The 18957-nt window shown below is 38.5% G+C and overlaps 1 protein-coding gene across 1 annotated transcript in view; it reads left to right on the top strand.

Moving 5' to 3' along the window:
• The window catches only part of LOC102856204, a 62247-nt gene that overhangs the window by 29119 nt on the left and 14171 nt on the right, over nt 1-18957 (top strand). Inside the window, exons 2-3 of the mRNA XM_006891576.1 lie at nt 4104-4225; nt 16501-16639. Coding sequence (XP_006891638.1) covers nt 4104-4225; nt 16501-16639 — 261 coding nt within the window. The remainder of the gene's footprint in view (nt 1-4103; nt 4226-16500; nt 16640-18957) is intronic.

Raw genomic sequence — 18957 nt, 5'->3', positions numbered from 1 at the left:
CCTGATGCTGCCAATTGGTCCAGTGGTGAGAATCTTTGTCTTCTTGACATTGAGCCTCAATCCATATTGTAGGCTGCAGTCCTTGACCCTCTGCAGCAGGCGCTTCAGGTCCTCTTCAGTTTCAGCAAGCAGAGTTGTGTCATCTGCATAACACAGGTGCAGATAGTAAAATTAATTTTAGCCATCTTGAGCTAAAATTTCTCTTTGCAGTCTGAAGTCTTAAAGTGCTCATTGATGGTTATAAATCACTCAATTAGATAAGAAATTAGACAGGTACTGCATTAGGATCCCTAAGGAGGCCAGGTGGTTCAATGGTGAAAGCATTCAACTCCTAACTGAAAGGTCAGAGATTTAAACTAACCAGTGGTTCTGCAGAAGAAAGAAGGGGCAATTTCTTCATAAGGGTTTACAGCATTGGAAACCCTTTCGGATGTTTCTGCTCTGTCCTGAAGAATCACTGTGAGTTGGAATCAGTTGAACAGCAGCAAGTATAGTTTACGTGGGATTGGGAAGCAGTGTATGAAAACCACTATACAGTGTCTAGCATGCCTTTTTTTTTAATTATTGATTTGCTTACAAAATTTGTATGCATCGTGTTTCACACTATTCTTCATATTGTGTTTCATACAATCATTCTCATGCATATGTTTTATAAAATTAATCACCTTCGGACCCTGCTTATTATTACCATCTTTTCACCCAGATCCTTCCCATTTCCTTCCCCTCCCTTCACCCCTACTCAGCCTAACCCTTCTGCTCTCATTTCTTCCCCCCTTGGTTTCCCACACGTTTTACTAGTTATCTTTCTATTTTTACAATAATGCTTCTATGCAACATCTGTCTTTATGAGACTGAGTTCACTCAGCATGATTCTCTCCAGTCTTTCCCAAGTTTTGTAGTACTTTTCAAAATTGTTGCTCCTGAGTGCTGCATAGTATTGCATTGTGTGAGTGTACCACAATTTCTCCATCCTTTCAGATGTGGTTGGACATTTGGGCTGTTTCCATATTCTTGTGATGGTGAATAATGCTGCTGTGAACATTGGTGTACAAATATTCCTTTGTGTCTCAGTCCTAATTGCCCTGGGGTATATTCTTAGTAATGGAATACCTGGGTCATACATAGTTTCTGTGTTCAACTTTTTGAACATATAGAGACACCAAACTGCCTTTCAGAATGCTTGGTTGTACCATTTTACAAACCCACCAACAGTAAGGAATCCAGTTTGGAAGTCTTCTGCAGCAGCCAGATTCTACAGAGGCTTGTTTGCTGGTTTTGGTGAGGATTAGGGTAGAATGTTGACTTGTTAATGGGTGTGAGATGATATGTGGAGAAACGACAAAAGTTATACAAGTGTTCAGGTCTTTCATTCATAGGGTCGCTATGAGTTGTCCAAGACTCAATGACATTTAATAACAACAACAACCACCAGCAGTATATGAGAGCTCCCACCTCTTTACATCCTCTCCAACAATTATTGCTTGCTGCCCTACTAAACTTTGCCACTGCTACTGGGGTGAGATGGTATCTCATTGTGGTTTTGATTTGCATCTCCTCTACTGCCAGTGATTTTGAGCATTTCTTCATATGTCTGTTAGCCATCCTAATGTCTTCCTCTGTGAGAAGTCTTTCCATGTCTAGCACGCCTTTAAATGTTCATCCAATAAATAAATATTGCATAGGATTGAACATGATGACTCCTATCAGTCTTCATTTGGAAAAATTGATGTTTAGAGTGGCAGATTCATATGAGGAAGAAGTGCTGTCCCTGAATGGCACAAAGTATGACTAATAGTTTATTATGTGTCAGATGGATCCAGCTATCTGGTAAACAGTCTTAAATTTCCTTTCCACTCGAAAAGTCTGATTTTACAAGGGAGGTCCAAGTGAAAACTACTTTATAAACATAGTTGTTTATGTTACAAACTTCATTTCAAAGAATTTGGGTTACAGAATACTTTAAGTTAATGAACGTTTTTAATCAGTTTTTTCAGTTGCACTATTTACAAATTCGAGACAGTGTTCTATCTGCAGAGAAAAATAACAGATGTAGGGTACTAAGTAGCATCTTGAAAAAGGACGCAGTTGGATAAAAGCTCTTAGAAAAAGAAAGGGAGAAAAATGCATCAAAGATCCTGTTGAAGTTCTACTTAAAACAATGTGGAATGCATCTTAGTAGTAGTTTTTGTTTCTCTGTGATTTTGTTCTGCTTCTTAGAAATATAAAACAACAGCTTAGGACACTATATTACATATGAGAAGAAAGATTAAAAAAGAGCTAAAAGGCCTTTAATATCAGATAGCTAAAATAGTATATCTCAGTATTGAAAGAAGGAGTGGTATTCACTTCCTAAATAACTTGCCTCCAGAAACTCTATGAAATTTGATATATGTCATTACTTGTAGAGGGGCTTAAGGCCTTTTGGTTATAGGATTGCTATGAGTCCTGTTCAACTCAAAGGCAATCAACAACAACAGTCATTCTGTAGCTCAGAGGGAATTTACACAGAAAAAGAGCCATTGTTTTCAGGGACTTACATGGTAATTGTGAAAAAAGTACATTTTTTTAGAGGCAAATATATGTAGATATGTTTTCTTGTGGGACAGCTGACCTGCTTTGTAACTTTTGGCAGTTTCATTTAATATTAAAATTACTTTTCTTACCTGTTTTGACTTCTTTACATGAAATTTTAAAAAAGTTTTTATTTATGGAGTCATTCATATACATTGTTTCACTCATACATTTTCTTTTATACAGTCATTTCTGTACATTGTGTTTTATATAATTTATTACTATTGATCTATTATTTTATATCCCCATCTCTTCAAGTTCCCATTTTACCTTACCTATTCCTTCATTCTTCTCCCACTCATCTGTGCTGTCCTAGTGATCTTCTCTTCATTTTTCCACACTCCTTATCCCCTTGCCCTTTTAAAGTTTTATATGTATATATATTTCCTATTTGCTAATAGCAATAGCCATATTGTCTTGGTGTTGATTGATCGTCCCTTGTCTTAGTGTTCGTTATCTACCCATTCCATTTCTGTTTTTCATCCCTACCCCCCACCCACTTATCCTCCTATTTTGCATGCTCTTAAGCAGTATTTGTCCTCTTGTGATTGAATTATTTTACTCAACATATTGCTGTCTAGACTCACCCATATTATGTCATACTTTATGAATAATTAATTGTTCTTCAGTGCTGTATAATATCCCATTGTGGAAACATACTGTATAGTTTTTCTATACATTCATGTGTTGATGTGTTATTGTTGAGTGCTGTCGAGTCGTAGTGATTCATAGTGACCCTACAAACGAAAGTCCTCAACACTTGCATGTGTCACTTTTTTCATCCTTTCTTCAGGTTCATAGGGTTTCCAGAGGCAAGCTATTTGTGGTAGTGGATGCCACTCCTGCTTCAAAGCTTGTTTGAACCGGGGAGCACTACCAAACATGTGTTGATAGGCATTTGAATTATTTCCATTTTCTTGCTGTTGTGAACATAGGTGTATAAAACATCCATTCTTGTCTGAGTTTGGATTTTTGGTATATATTCCTATCAGACATACGTACACCTATGTTCATGTTGTTGTTGTTAAGTGCCATCGAGTTGTAGGCGACTCATAGCGACCCTATGAACGAAAGTCCTCAACACTTGTGTGACTTTCATCCTTTCTCCAGGTTCATAGGGTTTCTAGAGGCAAGCTATTTATGGAAGGGGATGCCACTCCTGCTTCCAGTTGAAACACAGAAAGGTTAAATTATTGCCCCAATAAGGATTATTTTTCCCTGTGTGTGGAGGGGTTGGGAGGAAGAGTGAGACTTTATATACAGGCATACCTTGTTCATAGCAGCTTTATATTCACTCACAAAAGGACTAATACTGTTTAATACCACAACTGTGAATATAGGAGGGTAACTGGGCAGGGGAGGAGTGGGTGCAGAAAAATTGAGATGGAATGGGTAAACAACAAATACCAAAGTAGAATGTAGATCATTGCCTTGGTGGACTATGTTATGCCAATCAACCTATATAATTCTTATTATTAATCTAGGTAAGACTACAAGTCTAAGACGTTTAATATTCTTTTTTTTTTTTTTAGGAGACTTTGATGAATTCATTGAAGATAATAATGAAATTATGTTGAAAAACATAGCAGAAGACCTTCGGAGCTGTTTACCTATAGAAACTATGCTTTCCTCGGAACAACTAGCCCTTCAGAAAGTAAATACCTTATGTTAATTTGCTCTAAGTCCCTCTTAAGGATTCTAATTAAAGTAAGATAATGATATTTATTGTCTTACAGTTTTATAATTAAAAATAGCAAAATTTATCCTCTCTTTTCTCTTACAAATTTGTCACTTAGGCATTTGAGTGCTTATTAAAGATGTAGCCTGTGATAGATTTTTTGGTAGACTCAGAAGATGTATATGCCATAACCACTATCTTCTCAGGACACATTCTAGTTGTAAAGATCAGTCTCATTGTTTGTAAAACAATTTCCAGCAGACACCAACACTTAAGAATAAATACTTAAACTTAATTAGTATACTTGCTTGGCATTTCTTAAGCTGAAGATCAAATTTAAGCCTTAAGGTTCGATACTTAAGGATGTTATAGGAGGAATATTGAATGACCCAGAAAACATCAAAAGAAGATGGAGGAAGTACACAGAGTCACTGTACCAAAAAGAATTGGCTGACACTGAAGATTTTTTTTTTAATAATTTTTTTTTATGTGTGTACCGTCAAATTGGATCTGACTGGTACAGGAGGCGATTGTTCCTCCTTCTTCAGCAGGGCATCTGGTGGATTTGAACCACGCACCTCTGGGATTGCAGTGCAGTTTCCTGCCACTGGGCCACCAGAGCTCGCCGACACTGAAGATTTTTATAAAACAACATATAATCAAAAAGCAGTGCTGGTGAAGGAGGAAGTTCAAGGTACCAGGCCAGGTGCTGATTGCAGAACAGACCGTCAGCTACTCATATGCAAGTTCAAATTAAAGCTAAAGAAGGTCAGATCAAATCCACAGGAATCAACATTTCATTTTGAGTCTATCTCACCTGAATTTAGAAACCAACTCAGGAACAGGTTTGAAGCCTTGAATACTAATGAGCAAAGACCAGATGAGCTGTGGGAGTATGTCAGGAATATCATCCATGAAGAACGCAGAGGTCATTACAAGGGCAGAAGAAGAAGGACAGAGCAAGATGGATGTCAGAAGAGACTGAATATTGCTCTAGAGCACTGAGAAGCTAAAGCAAAGGGAAGAAATCAAGAAGTTAAGGAGCTGAATAGAACGGTTCAAAGGACAGCTCAGGAAGACAGAGCAAAGTATTATAATGAAATGTGCAAGGAGCTGGAGTTGGAAAATCAAAAGGGCCTAACTCACTCAGCATTTCTTAAGCTGAAGGAACTAAAGAACAAATTCAAGCCATGAGTTGCAATACTTAAGGATTCTATATTGAATGACCCAGGAAGCTTTAAAAGAAGATGGAAGGAGTATACAATAGAGTCACTGTACCAAAAAGAATTGGCTGGCACAGAAGAATTTCAAGAAACAGCATATTATCAAGAGACAATGATGATCAAGGAGAAAGTTCTGGCTGCTCTTAAGGACTTGGCAAAAAAATAAAGCCCCAGGAATTAATTGAATATCAATTGATCTATTTCAGCAAACAGATGCTGCCCTGGGCATGCTCACCAGGTTGTGCCAGGAAATCTGGAGGGCAACCAACTGGCCAACTAACTGAAAAAGATCCAGATTTATTCCGATTCCCACAAAAGGTGATCCGACAGAGTGTGGAAATTGTGCTCGCTTCGGCAGCACATATACTAAAATTGGAACGATACAGAGAAGATTAGCATGGCCCCTGCGCAAGGATGACACGCAAATTCATGAAGCGACAGAGTGTGGAAATTATCAAATGATATCACTAAAGCCATTAACAAGCAAAATTCTGAAGATTGTAAAAAAATGAAATAGTACATCAACAGAGAACTACCAGAAATACAGGCTGGGTTTAGAAGGGCTGTGGTACTAGGCACATCATTGTAAATGTCAGATAGATCCTGGCTGAAAGCACAGAGTACCAGAGGAATGTCTGTCTTTCTTTGACTATTCACAGGCACCTGACTCTATGGATCAGTAAAGATTGCAGGTAACGTTGAATAGAATGGGAATCCCAGAACACCTGATTGTGCCCATGCAAAGTCTAAACTTGTACCAGGAGATAATCATCAGAACAGAGCAAGGAAACACTGCCTGGTTCAAAATTAGGAAAGGAGTGCATTAGGGATGTGTCCTGTCCCCATACTTTTTCAATCTGTATGCCAAACAGATCATCCGGGAGGATAGACTTTATTAGGAGGAATGTGGCCTCAGGATTGGAGGAAGACTCATCAATAACTTGTGTTATACAGAGACACAACCTTATTTGCTGAAACGGAGGAAAACCTGAACCATTGCTGTAGCAGGTCAAGCAATGTAGTCTATAATATGGATTAAAGCTCATTATCAAGAAAACGAAGATCCTCACACAGAGTCAGTTGGCAGCATTATGATAGATGGAGAAGAGATTGAGATTGTTAAAAATTTCAGCTTGCTTGGTTCCACAATCAACATTCTTGGTACCAGCAGTCAGGAAATCAAAATACAAATTACATTAGGAAATTATACTGGCAAGGACCTCTCCAGAGTGGGACAGAGCAATGATGTCAGCCTGATCCAGGCCATAATCTTTGCAGTGACCTGTTACATATCAGAAAGCTGCACAATGACAGAGGAAGAACTGATGCCTTGAGTGTGGCACTGGAGAAGAGTATTGAACATACCATCAATTGCCAAGAGAACTAACAGATCTGTCCTGGAAAGGGTAAAAGCCAAACTTTTCTTTGGAAGCAAGAATTTTGAAGCTCTGCCTCACATTCTTTGGGCAAGTTATGAGGAGGGAGTAGTCCTTGGAGAAGGACATCATGCTTGGAAGAGTTGTGGGACAGCACAAGAGAGGAAGACCCCAGATGAGTTGGATTGACACAGTAATTGGAGCAGTGAGGGTAGGCGTGTCAGACATAGTAATATTGGCTCAGGATAGAGTAGAGTTCCAAGTTGGGCATAGTGTTGCTATGAGTCATCTTCAACTTGATGAGACGTAACAACAGCCACATAGATTGTAAAAGTGAATGGAATTTAGAAAAGGATCATGTGGCAGCTGAAGTAATCCCAAGAAAAATGTCATGAATAAAGTGAATTTGAACCAGGCTTTTGAAAAAGCATTAGAAAAGAACACTGGAAGAATGCCTATTTATGATTTAGTGAGTATGCAAAGCCTTTTGGCTGTGTGGATCATAACAAATTATGGCTAACATTGAGAAGAATGGGAATCCCAGAACACTTACTTGTGCTCATGTGAAACCTAGACCAAGAGGTTGTTATGTGAACAAAGCAAGGGAACATATAATTAAGAAATGTGTGCATCATTGTTGTAACCTTTCTCCATACCTATTCAGTTTGTATGCCAAGCAAATTATTCAAGAAGCTGGACTCTGTGAAGAAGAATATGACATCAGAATTGGAGGAAGACTCATTAATATCCTTTGATATGCACAGGACAATGAGGAGGAATTGAAATGCTTGTTGCAGAAGATCTAAGCCTTCATTATGTATTGTATCTTACAGTCAAGAAAACAAAATTTCTCACCACTGGACAACATAATGATAGAGGAGAAAGATTGAAACGGTCGATAACTTCATGTTACTTGAACCCACAATCATACATTTGGTATCAGCAGTCAGGAGATATATTGCACTGGGAAAGTCTGCAGTCAGAGTCTGTCCAGATTATTGAGGAGCAATGATGTCAGTTTGAGCACTAAGATATGCCTCATTTGAGCCATGGTTTTTTCAGTCACTTGCCATTTCAGACATCTGAGAGCTGAACAGTGAATAAAGATGACAAAAGAATTGATGGCTTTGTATTATGATGTTGGAGAAGAATACTGACTATCCCATGAACTACTAAAGAACAGATATATCTTGGAAAAGGTGCATCCAGAATGCTTTGCTAGGAGAGGCTGTTTCTTGAAGAGGGACATCATACTTGGGAAGGTAGAGGGATTGCAAAGGAGAGGAAGACCCTCAACCAGGTGGATTGACACAGTGACTGTAGCAATGGGCTTGAGTGTGTCAGCGATTGTGTGCATAGGACAGGGTTCATAGTCAGTGTGAGATATCCTTGACAGTATCTAACAATAATATTGAGGGGGAAAAGGGAAAAAGATGAGTATAACTTAGAGGCAATCCTGAATATAGCGTGGTATCAGTGTGGTGAAGAAGAATTACTTGAAAATGCCTGTTGGGTTGTTGTTAGGTGCTATCAAATCAAATACAACTTACAGCCACTATATGATCAACAGATTTGAATCCTGTCCTATCCTGTGCCATCCTTTCCATCTCTGACACATTGAACTCATTGCTGCATTCACTGTGTCTATTCCTTCTCATCAAGGGTCTTCCTCTCTTTTGCTGACCCTCCATCTTTCCATGCATAGTGTCACTCTCCAAGAAATAACTGTTCCTAGTAACATGTCCAAAGTATGTGAAATGAAGTTTCACCAGCCTTGCCTCTAAAGAGCATTGTAGCTGCACTTTACTCCAAGACATATCTGTTCTTTTGGCAGTTCATGGATATTCAGTATTCTTCAACACCACAACTCAATGGCATCAGTTCTCTCATCTTTATTCATTGCATATCTCTCAGATGCATAGCAAGTGATTAAAAAGACTATGGCCTGAATCCGGCATACTTTAGCCTTCAAACTGTCATCATTGACCCTGAGCCTGTTGGATAGTAGTGGAAAATAGTTTGTTTAATCGTTTAGGTTTAAGATCATAGGGGAGACCAACAAATCATAAAAATTCTATAAAGCTCAACAGCTGTAGTGAGGCAGAATAAACTTAGCTATATCTGAAAAGACCTGGCTTTTATTTAAAAGATGATCAGTCAGCCATTTGTTTGTGTGTGTGTTTTTCACTTATCTCTACCCATAATCAGTTTTAAAGAAGATCCAAGTTTTTTCCACAGAAGTTTGTGTATAGAAGAAAGTTTCCTACAGAAAAGGAATTCTTTAACTTTTTATATACACCCTGTCAACAAAACATTTGTTTAATATTTCCATTTTTTGTAATTTCTTTTCCTCTTCTTTTTACATAAAAAGTCAATCTTACCATCACCTTCCAATTAAAAACAGGTAACTTCTAGGAAGGTAATTTCTTTTTGCCATTGATGTCAGCATTTTTCAAATTCTGTGATTAGATCACATCTATTTAGCTTCTCTATGGTTCAAAATTGGGAAGAGCGTACGCCAGGGATGCATCCATCTCCATACCTTTTCAACCTCTATGCAGAACAGATTATCTGGGAGGCTGGGCTTTATGAGGAGAAACGTGGGGCCAAGATTGGTGGACGATCTGTCAACAATCTGCATTATGCAGATGATACAACCCTGCTTGCTGAAACTGAGGAGGACCTGAAGCACCTACTGCAGAGGGTCAAGGACTGCAGCCTCCAATATGGACTGAGGCTCAATGTCAAGAAGACAAAAGATTCTCACCACTGGGCCAATTGGCAATATCAGGATGGATGGTGACAAGATTGAAATTGTTCACAGCTTTAGTTTGCTTGGCTCCACAGTCAGCACTCTTGGCACCAGTAGCCAGGAAATTAAAAGGTGCATTGCCGTGGTAAAGTCTGCTGTTAGGGACCTCTCCAAAGTACTGAAGAGCAGTGGTGTCTCTCTGGAGACTAAGGTGTATCTGATACAGGCCATGGTCTTCACAATCACTTGTTATGCACCGGAGAGTTGGACAGTGACCAAGGAGGAGAGTAGGAGAATTGATGCCTTTGAGCTGTGGTGCTGGAGAAGAGTATTGAATGTACCATGGACTGCTAGAAAACAAACAGATTTGTCCTGGAGAGGGTTAAACCGGGTGGCTCTTTGGAGGCAAGTGTTCTGAGGCTCCGTCTAACATACTTTGCACGTGTTGTGAGGAGAGACCGGTCCTTGGAGAAGGACATCATGATTGGGAGGGTGGAGGGACGGCACAGGAGGGGAAGGCCCTCTGAGGTGGATTGATGCAGTGACTGGGATAATCGGGATGGAAGTGTCAGAGAAGGTGCGATTGGCACAGGACAGAGCAGAGTTTAGGGCTATTGTACATAGGGTCGCTATGAGTTGCAAGTTACTCGACGGCACATAACAACAACAACAACATGATTTTAAAAATTAAGGCCATTAAGCATAGCATGGTTTAAAATACTTTTGCAAGAGAAGAGATTGATTGCAGTGGCCATGGTGAAATGTTTTGGGGTAATGGAAATGTTTTGAAATTGAATTGTTATATAACTTTAAAAATTTACTAAAAATCATTGAATCGTATTACCCTAGTGGGTACATTTTATAGTACATATAGTAAACACCAGTATTCCATTAAAAAACAAAATTCTGAAAACTTGCTGCCTGGATTAAATAATTTACTAGCTTTGTGATGCTGTGCAAGTTATTTAACTTGTCCACCCCAGGAACCTTAAAAGAGAATATTAACTGTAGTTACTATTTAATATAATAGAAGATTTTCATGAGTTAACATATGAAAAAGTTCTTCTAAATGTGCCTGGGAGATATGAAGTACTTTGTATATGTTGGCTATTTTAGTAGGAGGAGGAAGAGGAGTATCTCCAGTGATGCAATGGTTAAGTACCCACCTTATTAACAGAAAGATTGGTGGTTTGAAACCTAGTTGCTCCATGGAGAAGAGATGTAGCAATCTGCTTCCATGAAGATTAAACCTTGGAAACCCTATTAATTAATTATACTGGCTGATAGAATCACTAGGAGTTAAAAATCAACTCAACAGCAATGGGTTTGGGGTTTTTTGGCTACTATTACAACAACTATTGCCACTGCTATTATTATTGTGACATTGTTCCCTACCACTCCATAAGAGGGAATGGCCAAGTTTACATTGTTTACTAGTTTTAGAAATAATCTCATCAATCCTTTTTTTATCATGTTGATTATCATCTCATATGCCTCTCTGTTGCTAAAATGATGTATCTCCTAGTTGCCTTCTTAACTTTATTTTTCCTAATTTTTGTGGTCTCTTTATACCATCATATTACTGGCACTTTACTTGACAGCTGAGCTTTGGCTTGAATCTCTTCTTTCTTACTGTTTCAAAGGATTGCCTATGAAAATTCAACACTTACGGAACAGCTGCTCTATAAGAGAACTGTTGAGTAAAGGATATGGTTCTAGCTCTAATGGAATTTACAACATAATGGTTATTTTATAAGTAATATCTCAAATCTGTATGATGATGTTGATGTGTTCCACTGAGTCAGACTTCACTCAAAAGTGACTCTCAAGTGGATTTTCAAAGGCAGTATTTCACAGGAAGAGATGGTCCATCTTTCTCCCAAGGAGCAGGTGGTGAATTGAAACCCTGTGTCTTTGAGTTGGCAGCACAACTCCTTCTACTCGGCCATCAAAGCATTCTCTATATTAACCCTTAATTCTTTCTTTTTTTATTTAACTAAACTTAAAAAAATCCTTACCATGAACATGGTTCAAAGAGAATTCTGCATTTTTTATATTGATGGGTAGAGGGAGGGAACAAGGGTTTTAAAAAAGCATTATACATGAATGAAACACAACAACAACAAAAATAATCATTTTTTTCTCATAAATCTTTACTGTTTGTTTAATTAATCCTGAATTTTGCTTTATAAGTTTTAAGTGGTTTTTTTTTTCGATTATTGGTAAAGGGGTTCTTTTTGTTGTTGTTGGTTGGTTGGTTTTTAACAAACTGTGGTTTGCTCCAGCCGTATCCGTGTTCTTTTCAATGTTTCACTCTCTAGTCTTTCATATAACAAATTATTTTTCTCTTTTATTTATTCCTTGTTGCACATTTCTCCCATCCTTCCCTCTCCCCTAGCTTACCCTGCAATGCACCTCTTGTTCCAAATTGTTTTTAAACATGTAATGCATAATAATATATTCCTTTCAAACAGTTTTCTCTCTCATCTGTTCTAATGCAGTATTCATGATATTCACTCTTTTGCCATTCCCTCTCCAACCCCCCCATGTCTATACTGTTTTATAACAGCAGTGTTATTTAATTTTTATCTTTTTATGGCTGAGAAAATTCACTTAGCATAATGTCCTCAAAGGTCCCCCATGTTGTGTAATGTTTTACTGTTTTCATTGTTTTTCAGTGCTACATAGTATTCCACTGTGTGGATTACCACAGTTTTTTTATCCATTCATTTATTGATGGGTCTTTGGGTTTCATCCATCTCTTTGCTATTGCGAATAATGCAGAAGTAAACATGGGTGTGCATGCATTTGTTTGAGTTGTGGCTCTGATTTCTTCAGGGTATATTCCCAGTAATGGACTTGCTGGATCAAATGCTATTTCTTTATCCAACTTTCTGAGAAAGTGCCAGACCACCTTCCATAGTGGTTGTACCATTTTACGTTCCTACCAGCAGTGAACCAGAAGGAATTGGCTGACACAGAAGAATTTCATGAAATAACATATGAGCAAGAGCCTGTAGTAATGAAGGAGGAAGTTCAAGTTGCTCTGAAAGAATTGGCAAAAAACAAGGCTCTAGGAGTTGGCAGCATACCAGTTGACATATTTCAACAAACAGACGCTGCCCTGGATGTGCTCACTAAGTTGTGCCAAGAAATCTGGAGGACAGCCAGCTGGCCAACTGACTGGAAAAGATCGATATTTGTTTCCATTTCAAAGAAAGGTGACCTGACAGAGTGCAGAAATTATCAAACAATATCATTAATATGATGTATTGCAATGAGAAAGTCTGTTGTTGGGGACCTCTCCAAAATACTAAAGAGCAGTGGTGTCGCTCTGGAGACTAAGGTGCATCTGATATAGGCCATGGCCTTTGCAATTGCTTGTTATGCATCAAAGAGTTGGACAATGACTAGGGAGGGTAGAAGGAGAATGGATACCTTTGAGCTGTGGTGCTGGAGAAGAGTGAATGTACCATGGACTACTAAGAAAACATTCATCCTGGAGAGGGTTAAACCGGGCTGCTCCTTGGAGGCAAGGATTCTTGGGCTTCGTCTGACATACTTTGGACATATTGTAAGGAGGGACCGGTCCTTGGAGAGGGACATCATGCGTGGGAGGGTGGGGGGACAACGAGGAGGGGAAGACTCCATGAGGTGGATTGATTCAGTGACTGGGGTAATCGGGATGGGTGTGTCAGACGCAGTGCAATTGGATAGAGCAGGGTTTAGGGCTGTTGTACATAGGGTCGCTATGAGTTGCAAGCGACTCGACAGCATATAACAAAACCAACATCATTAATATTAATATCATTAATATGCAAGCAAGATTCTGAAAATTATCCAAAAACAAGTGGAGCAACACATCAACAGAGAACTGCCAGATGTGCAGGCTGGGTTTAGAAGAGGCCATGGTACTAGGGATATTATAGCTAATGTTAGGTGGATTTTGGCAGAAAGCAGTGAGTACCAAAGGAATATCTATCTGTACTTCATTGACTATGCAAAGGCTTTTGACTGTGTGAATCACAAGCTGTGGTTGACTCTAAGAATGGTAATCCCTGAACATATGATTGTGCTTATTCAAAATCTATACTTGGACCAAGAGGCAGTCATCAGAACAGAGCAAGAAGACACTGCATTGTTCAAAATTGGGAAGGGGGTCAACCAGGGATGTATTCCATCTCCATACCTTTTCAGTCTGTATGCAGAACAGATCATCCAGGATTCTAGGCTGTACAAGGAGGAATATGGCATCAGGATTGGTGGAAGATGACACAACCCTGCTTGCTGAAACTGAGGAGGACCTGAAACACTTAATGCAGAAAGTCAAGGATTGCAGCCTTCAATACAGACTGAAGCTCAGCATCAAGAAAACAAAGATTTTCACCAATGGCAGCATCAGTATGGATGGTGAAGAGATTGAGATAGTTAACAGTTTTAGTTTACTTGGCTCCACAGTCAACACTCTTGGTACCAGCAACCAAGAAATTAAGAGATGAATTACATTGGGAAAGTCAACTATCAGAGACCTCTCCAGAGTACTGAAGAGCAACGTCAGTCTGGAGACTAAGGTGCACCTGATCCAGGCCATAGTCTTCGTAATTGTGTGGTATGCATCAGAGTGCTGGACGGTGACTAGGGATGATAGAGAATTGATGCCTTTGAGCTGTGGTGCTGGAGAAGAGTGTTGAATATACCATGGACTTCTAGGAGAACAGACAGATTTGTCCTAGAGAGGGTGAAACCGGGCTGCTCCTTGGAGTGAAGGATTCAGAAGCTTCGTCTGACATAATTTGGGCAAGCTGCAAAGAGGGACCAGTCCTTGGAGAGGGAGTGTGGAGGGACAGCGCAGGAGAGGAAGACCCTTGAGGAGATGGATCGATTCAGTGATTGGGGTAGTGGAAGTTGGTGTATCGTAGACATTGTGGTTGGCACAGAATAGGGCAAGGTTTAGGGCACTTGTACTTAGAGTCGCTATGAGTCACAAGCAGCTCAGTGACACATAACAATAACAACAACAACAACCAGCAGTGAATAAGAGTTTTAATCTTTCCACAGTCTCGCCTGCATTTGTTGCTTGCTGCCCTGTTGAACTTTGCTATTGTTGTTGGAGTGAGATGATATCTCATAGTTATTAACAAATATTTTTAATGTGTCCTGCTTATTAAGCATGGGAGAAATAAAGATGGGAGACCCAGTAGTAATCTGGTTATCCCAACATTATCCTGGTTTTCTCTTTTTCATTTCCTTTACTCTTATCAAGGATGATGTTCACCTTTCTCTTTCCTTCTCTTGCTTTTTCATTGCACCTTTTTTTGCTTATTCTTCTATTCCTAGAATTAGTTCTTGTGTTTTTCACCATAAAACACCCCATTCATCTTCCTTTAAATTCCAGCTTTTGTGGGAAACATGTGTTATGAATATTACTTCCTCATCCAAATCATCTCTTTTCTATTGATCTGGATACAGCAATCCTCCCCATGATCCTTTACACAAACTTCTGAGCACAGGAGCTAAAACCTGTATATTCTTAATAGTGCTTTGTACTTTGTGAACACAGTAAATCTTAGTAAAAATTCATTGTGAACAAATCAGTTCTGATTCATATTTTTCTTAAATGAGAGAGTAGAATTGCTGTGCGGACTTTCCCAGTTTCTAGGAAAGCAGTGTTACATCTCTCTTTGTGAGGTAGACGGTAAGTTCGAACAGCTAATGTTTTGTTAGCAGCAAGTTCTTAGCCACTGTGCCACCATGACACCTTTCAAATCTTAGTAAACACTAGTAACTCAGAGTGAATTCTCAAAGGAAGAATGGGCAACATAAAAACTGAGTAAAACATTTCTAATACAGTGTACATGTTACCAATAATAAAAGTGTGTTAGTATTATGATATAGCAAATACGTAAAATGAAGGAGTCATTGCATGTTAAGAGTTGGCCTATAAATCAAACTTTTGATCTTCTTTACTTTCCTTCTGGTCTCTGTATATGTTTTAATGGGTAGGTAAAGGTTCAGACCTGGATCAATTTAATCTCTTCCACTTTTACTAATAGTATTATCTGAGTGTCAATGTCCTTGTCTTTATATTGCTTAGGTACAGCTAAATAAAAGATTGGCTCATAAAAAAAAAACACACCAATGTTACAGTGAGTACTATGCAACTTTTTTTTTTTTTTAAGCAGCCCATGGGTTTTGGGAGTCTTTCCTTCCACAATGGGGTTTTTTTTTTGTGGTTTGGTTTTTTTTTATTATTATTTTTTGTGTGTGAGTGTACCATCAAATCAGATCTGACTGGTACAGGAGGAGATTGTCCCTCCTTTCCCGGCAGAGCATCTGGTGGATTCGAACCGTGCGCCTCTGTGATTGTAGTTGCAGCTCCTTCCCACTAGGCCACCAGAGCTCCCCGCAACTTTTAAAATAAATCTATATGAGACCAAGTAGAGGGAAAATAAATCAGATTACTAGAATGAAACATTCAGAATGGAATGAATGTGAATGTTGCCACATGGTGAAAACACTTAGTAAACACTGTCATGAAACAATTGGGCCATATTTACTCTGCACTCAAAACACAAAATATTAAAAGAAATATTGTTTTAAAAATACATATCTATAAAACAGCATGGACAAGATGATCTCTGACATCCCTTTCAAATAAAATGTTACATTTCTTCTAGCCACGTTTTGCATCATGTCAGGTCAAGTGAAAACTTGCTAGTATCTCAGAAAGAAAAGGAAAGAGAGTAGAGTTATTGACTTGAATAAGCAAAACTTGTCTGTCTGTGCTCTTTGTTATGTTCAGGATTTTAACATGTGAACCACTGCTGTTTTGCCTTATTTAGCAATAAAAATAGACTTCTTTGTACTTGTTTCTTTTGATGTTTTTCTTCTCTCCACCAGATACAGCAGCAGCCAGAACCCACAGTTCACGTTGATGCATTCCTTTATGATGAAGACTTTATTGATTCATTATGTGAAGAAGGAAAAATGAGCAGAAACTACTGCATGGTGTGTGGTTCACACCAAACAGCACCTTTAAGTAGGCATTGAAGTATGCAAACTTGATGACTGACTATAAGTGCATTCTTCTTGTGTGTTACACATATGCAGATTCTTGACCAAGTCATCTGATGTTTTTTGAAAGTAAAATCTAACATGTAACAAAGTCATTGCAGGATATTTCTGTCTGTGAAAATAAATAGCAGTTTTTGGTATCTAGAAAGGCTGCTGTCTTCTACGAGGGCATGTCTGCTTTTTGCACCTATTGTTGTGTACCATCGACCTATAGCTGACCCTCCAGTGGTTTTTTTTTTAAGCAATAGAAGAGATCTTACATCTAGAAACTGTTTAACAACATGTGTCTTTTCAGGTCTAAAAACTAACGAAGTATGAGTAAATACAGAGCAATCAGTTCATGCTCTTTAAACTCGGAAGATATTGTTATATAAAGCATAATGCAGATATATTTACCATGCAAAGTATTCCTGCCAAGAAGGCTGAACGTTTTCCATATAAAGTAGACTTCAGAAGTTAGATGGTGATCAGGTGTAATTGCATGAGCATGAATTGAAAAGACAGACAATCTTGAGGAAGAATTTATCCAGGCCATGATTCATTCAACCCTGTGGAGCTTCCTCAGACCATAACAGAGACCAACTCTGATGAAAGAAGGTCTTTTTTGTCTCCTACCCCACAGATGTAGCACATACATCGACAACAAGAAACCAGCCTGAGTCCTTGGTGCTAATATGTAAAAACTTTTCTGTTAACTCATTCTTTGTTCAAAATGGATGTGTTAGTCTAGGCTGTGCTTTAGACAGATTATTTCGATCTCCTTGCTCACTCAGATTTAGAGTTAATGGCTTGGAATGGGCTACTGGCTCAAGACAGTAGTCTTGACCTGCATTATTGGTCTTAGAAGGCATTTTCAAAAGGCTAAACACTATCAAATTTGGGAATATGTTGCTAACATTTTATGAACTGATTATGCTGATATAATTTGAGATTAAATTTTTTTTTATTTATTTTGAGATAATATGTCTGATTTCTACTTGAGGTATTTCAATTTATAGAATAAAAAAGTTGTACGAGAATAACAGGAATTCAAACCCTTATTACCATCAAGTTGGAATTGACCTCATAGCTGACTCTCCATTGGGTTTCTGAGCCTATAAGTCACAAAAGAAGATATTGCCCATCTTTCTGTAGTGGAACCCACTGGTCTTTGGATTAGCAGCCCAACTCCTTCAGGACTTATTATATCAGAGCTATCTTGAACAACAGATAGAGAACTAGGGATGAATTATTACAACTAAGATACTATATAAACCAGATCTAAATTTATAGAGAAGTTATCTTTTTTAATATTATGCTGTATCTTCCAAAAAAAAAAATCAGATTGTGAATTGGTTACCTAGGTCAGGTCACATAACTATAACAAATCTGAAAAGTTGTCACTTTATGGAACTTAACCTCCCTCAGTGACCCTGGCCTTGTCTAGTGTGGCAGTCAGGTAAGTGAGCATGAGGATTCTAAGGAGATAAGAACTATGATGGTTAACACCTGCCTTCCAAGAGTTACTGTTGAGATGTAGCCACAGACTTTATTTTCTCCCAAAGAATTGGCCTGCCTGCATCTATTTTCTTTGTCACTGTTGGTTTTACTAAGATTTTCCTTTTCCTTACCATTATATTATACAAAACATAATATAGAAAGAGTTTGCAGTACTTTTACCTCAGAGAGAAACTAGTCAAGCAATCCTACATATTTCATCATAGAAATTAGAGTGAGAAGATGAATGGAAGGCTAGAAGTGAAAGTTAAACTAAGGGGGGAAAAGTAATCTAGGAAGATCTCTTAACCTTTGTATACAAGCCTCTCCTGCACTCTAAGTTGTTCAGAACTGCCACACTGTACAACTCCAGGGATGGAGTCATTCATTTGATTAAGTCTGTGCAGCAGGACATGGTGTTGCTAAAAGCTGGCTTCAGAAAAAGTAGAAAGAACCAGGTGGTGTGGCATTTAGGAAGCAGATCCAGGGAGTAGCACGTCATAGGGAGAAGGAGGAAAAACCAAATGTAGCACAAGCAGCAATAAGACAAGAAGGATTTAGAGGCCAGGACAGACATCAGAGTCAGTTCCCCAGAGGCCATCAGAGACTTAATTTTTTTCTTTGTAATACAGTGTGGAGTCGGTGAGTGGGACATGATCACATTAATGTTTTTTCTAAATAACTTATGGACAGCTGTCATTGATTAAGGGTGGGAATTGGGGCAGACACATGAATATTATTTTGTAAATGTAGTTTAAAGAATTAGAAGTACAGAATGGAATGATTAAGACTCAAGCAAAATGTGAC

This window comes from Elephantulus edwardii, unplaced genomic scaffold (genome assembly GCF_000299155.1).
Source record: "Elephantulus edwardii isolate Elephantulus edwardi_28Jun2011 unplaced genomic scaffold, EleEdw1.0 scaffold00100, whole genome shotgun sequence".
Lineage (NCBI taxonomy): Eukaryota > Metazoa > Chordata > Mammalia > Macroscelidea > Macroscelididae > Elephantulus > Elephantulus edwardii.
This window is presented reverse-complemented; position numbering and strand designations above follow the sequence as displayed.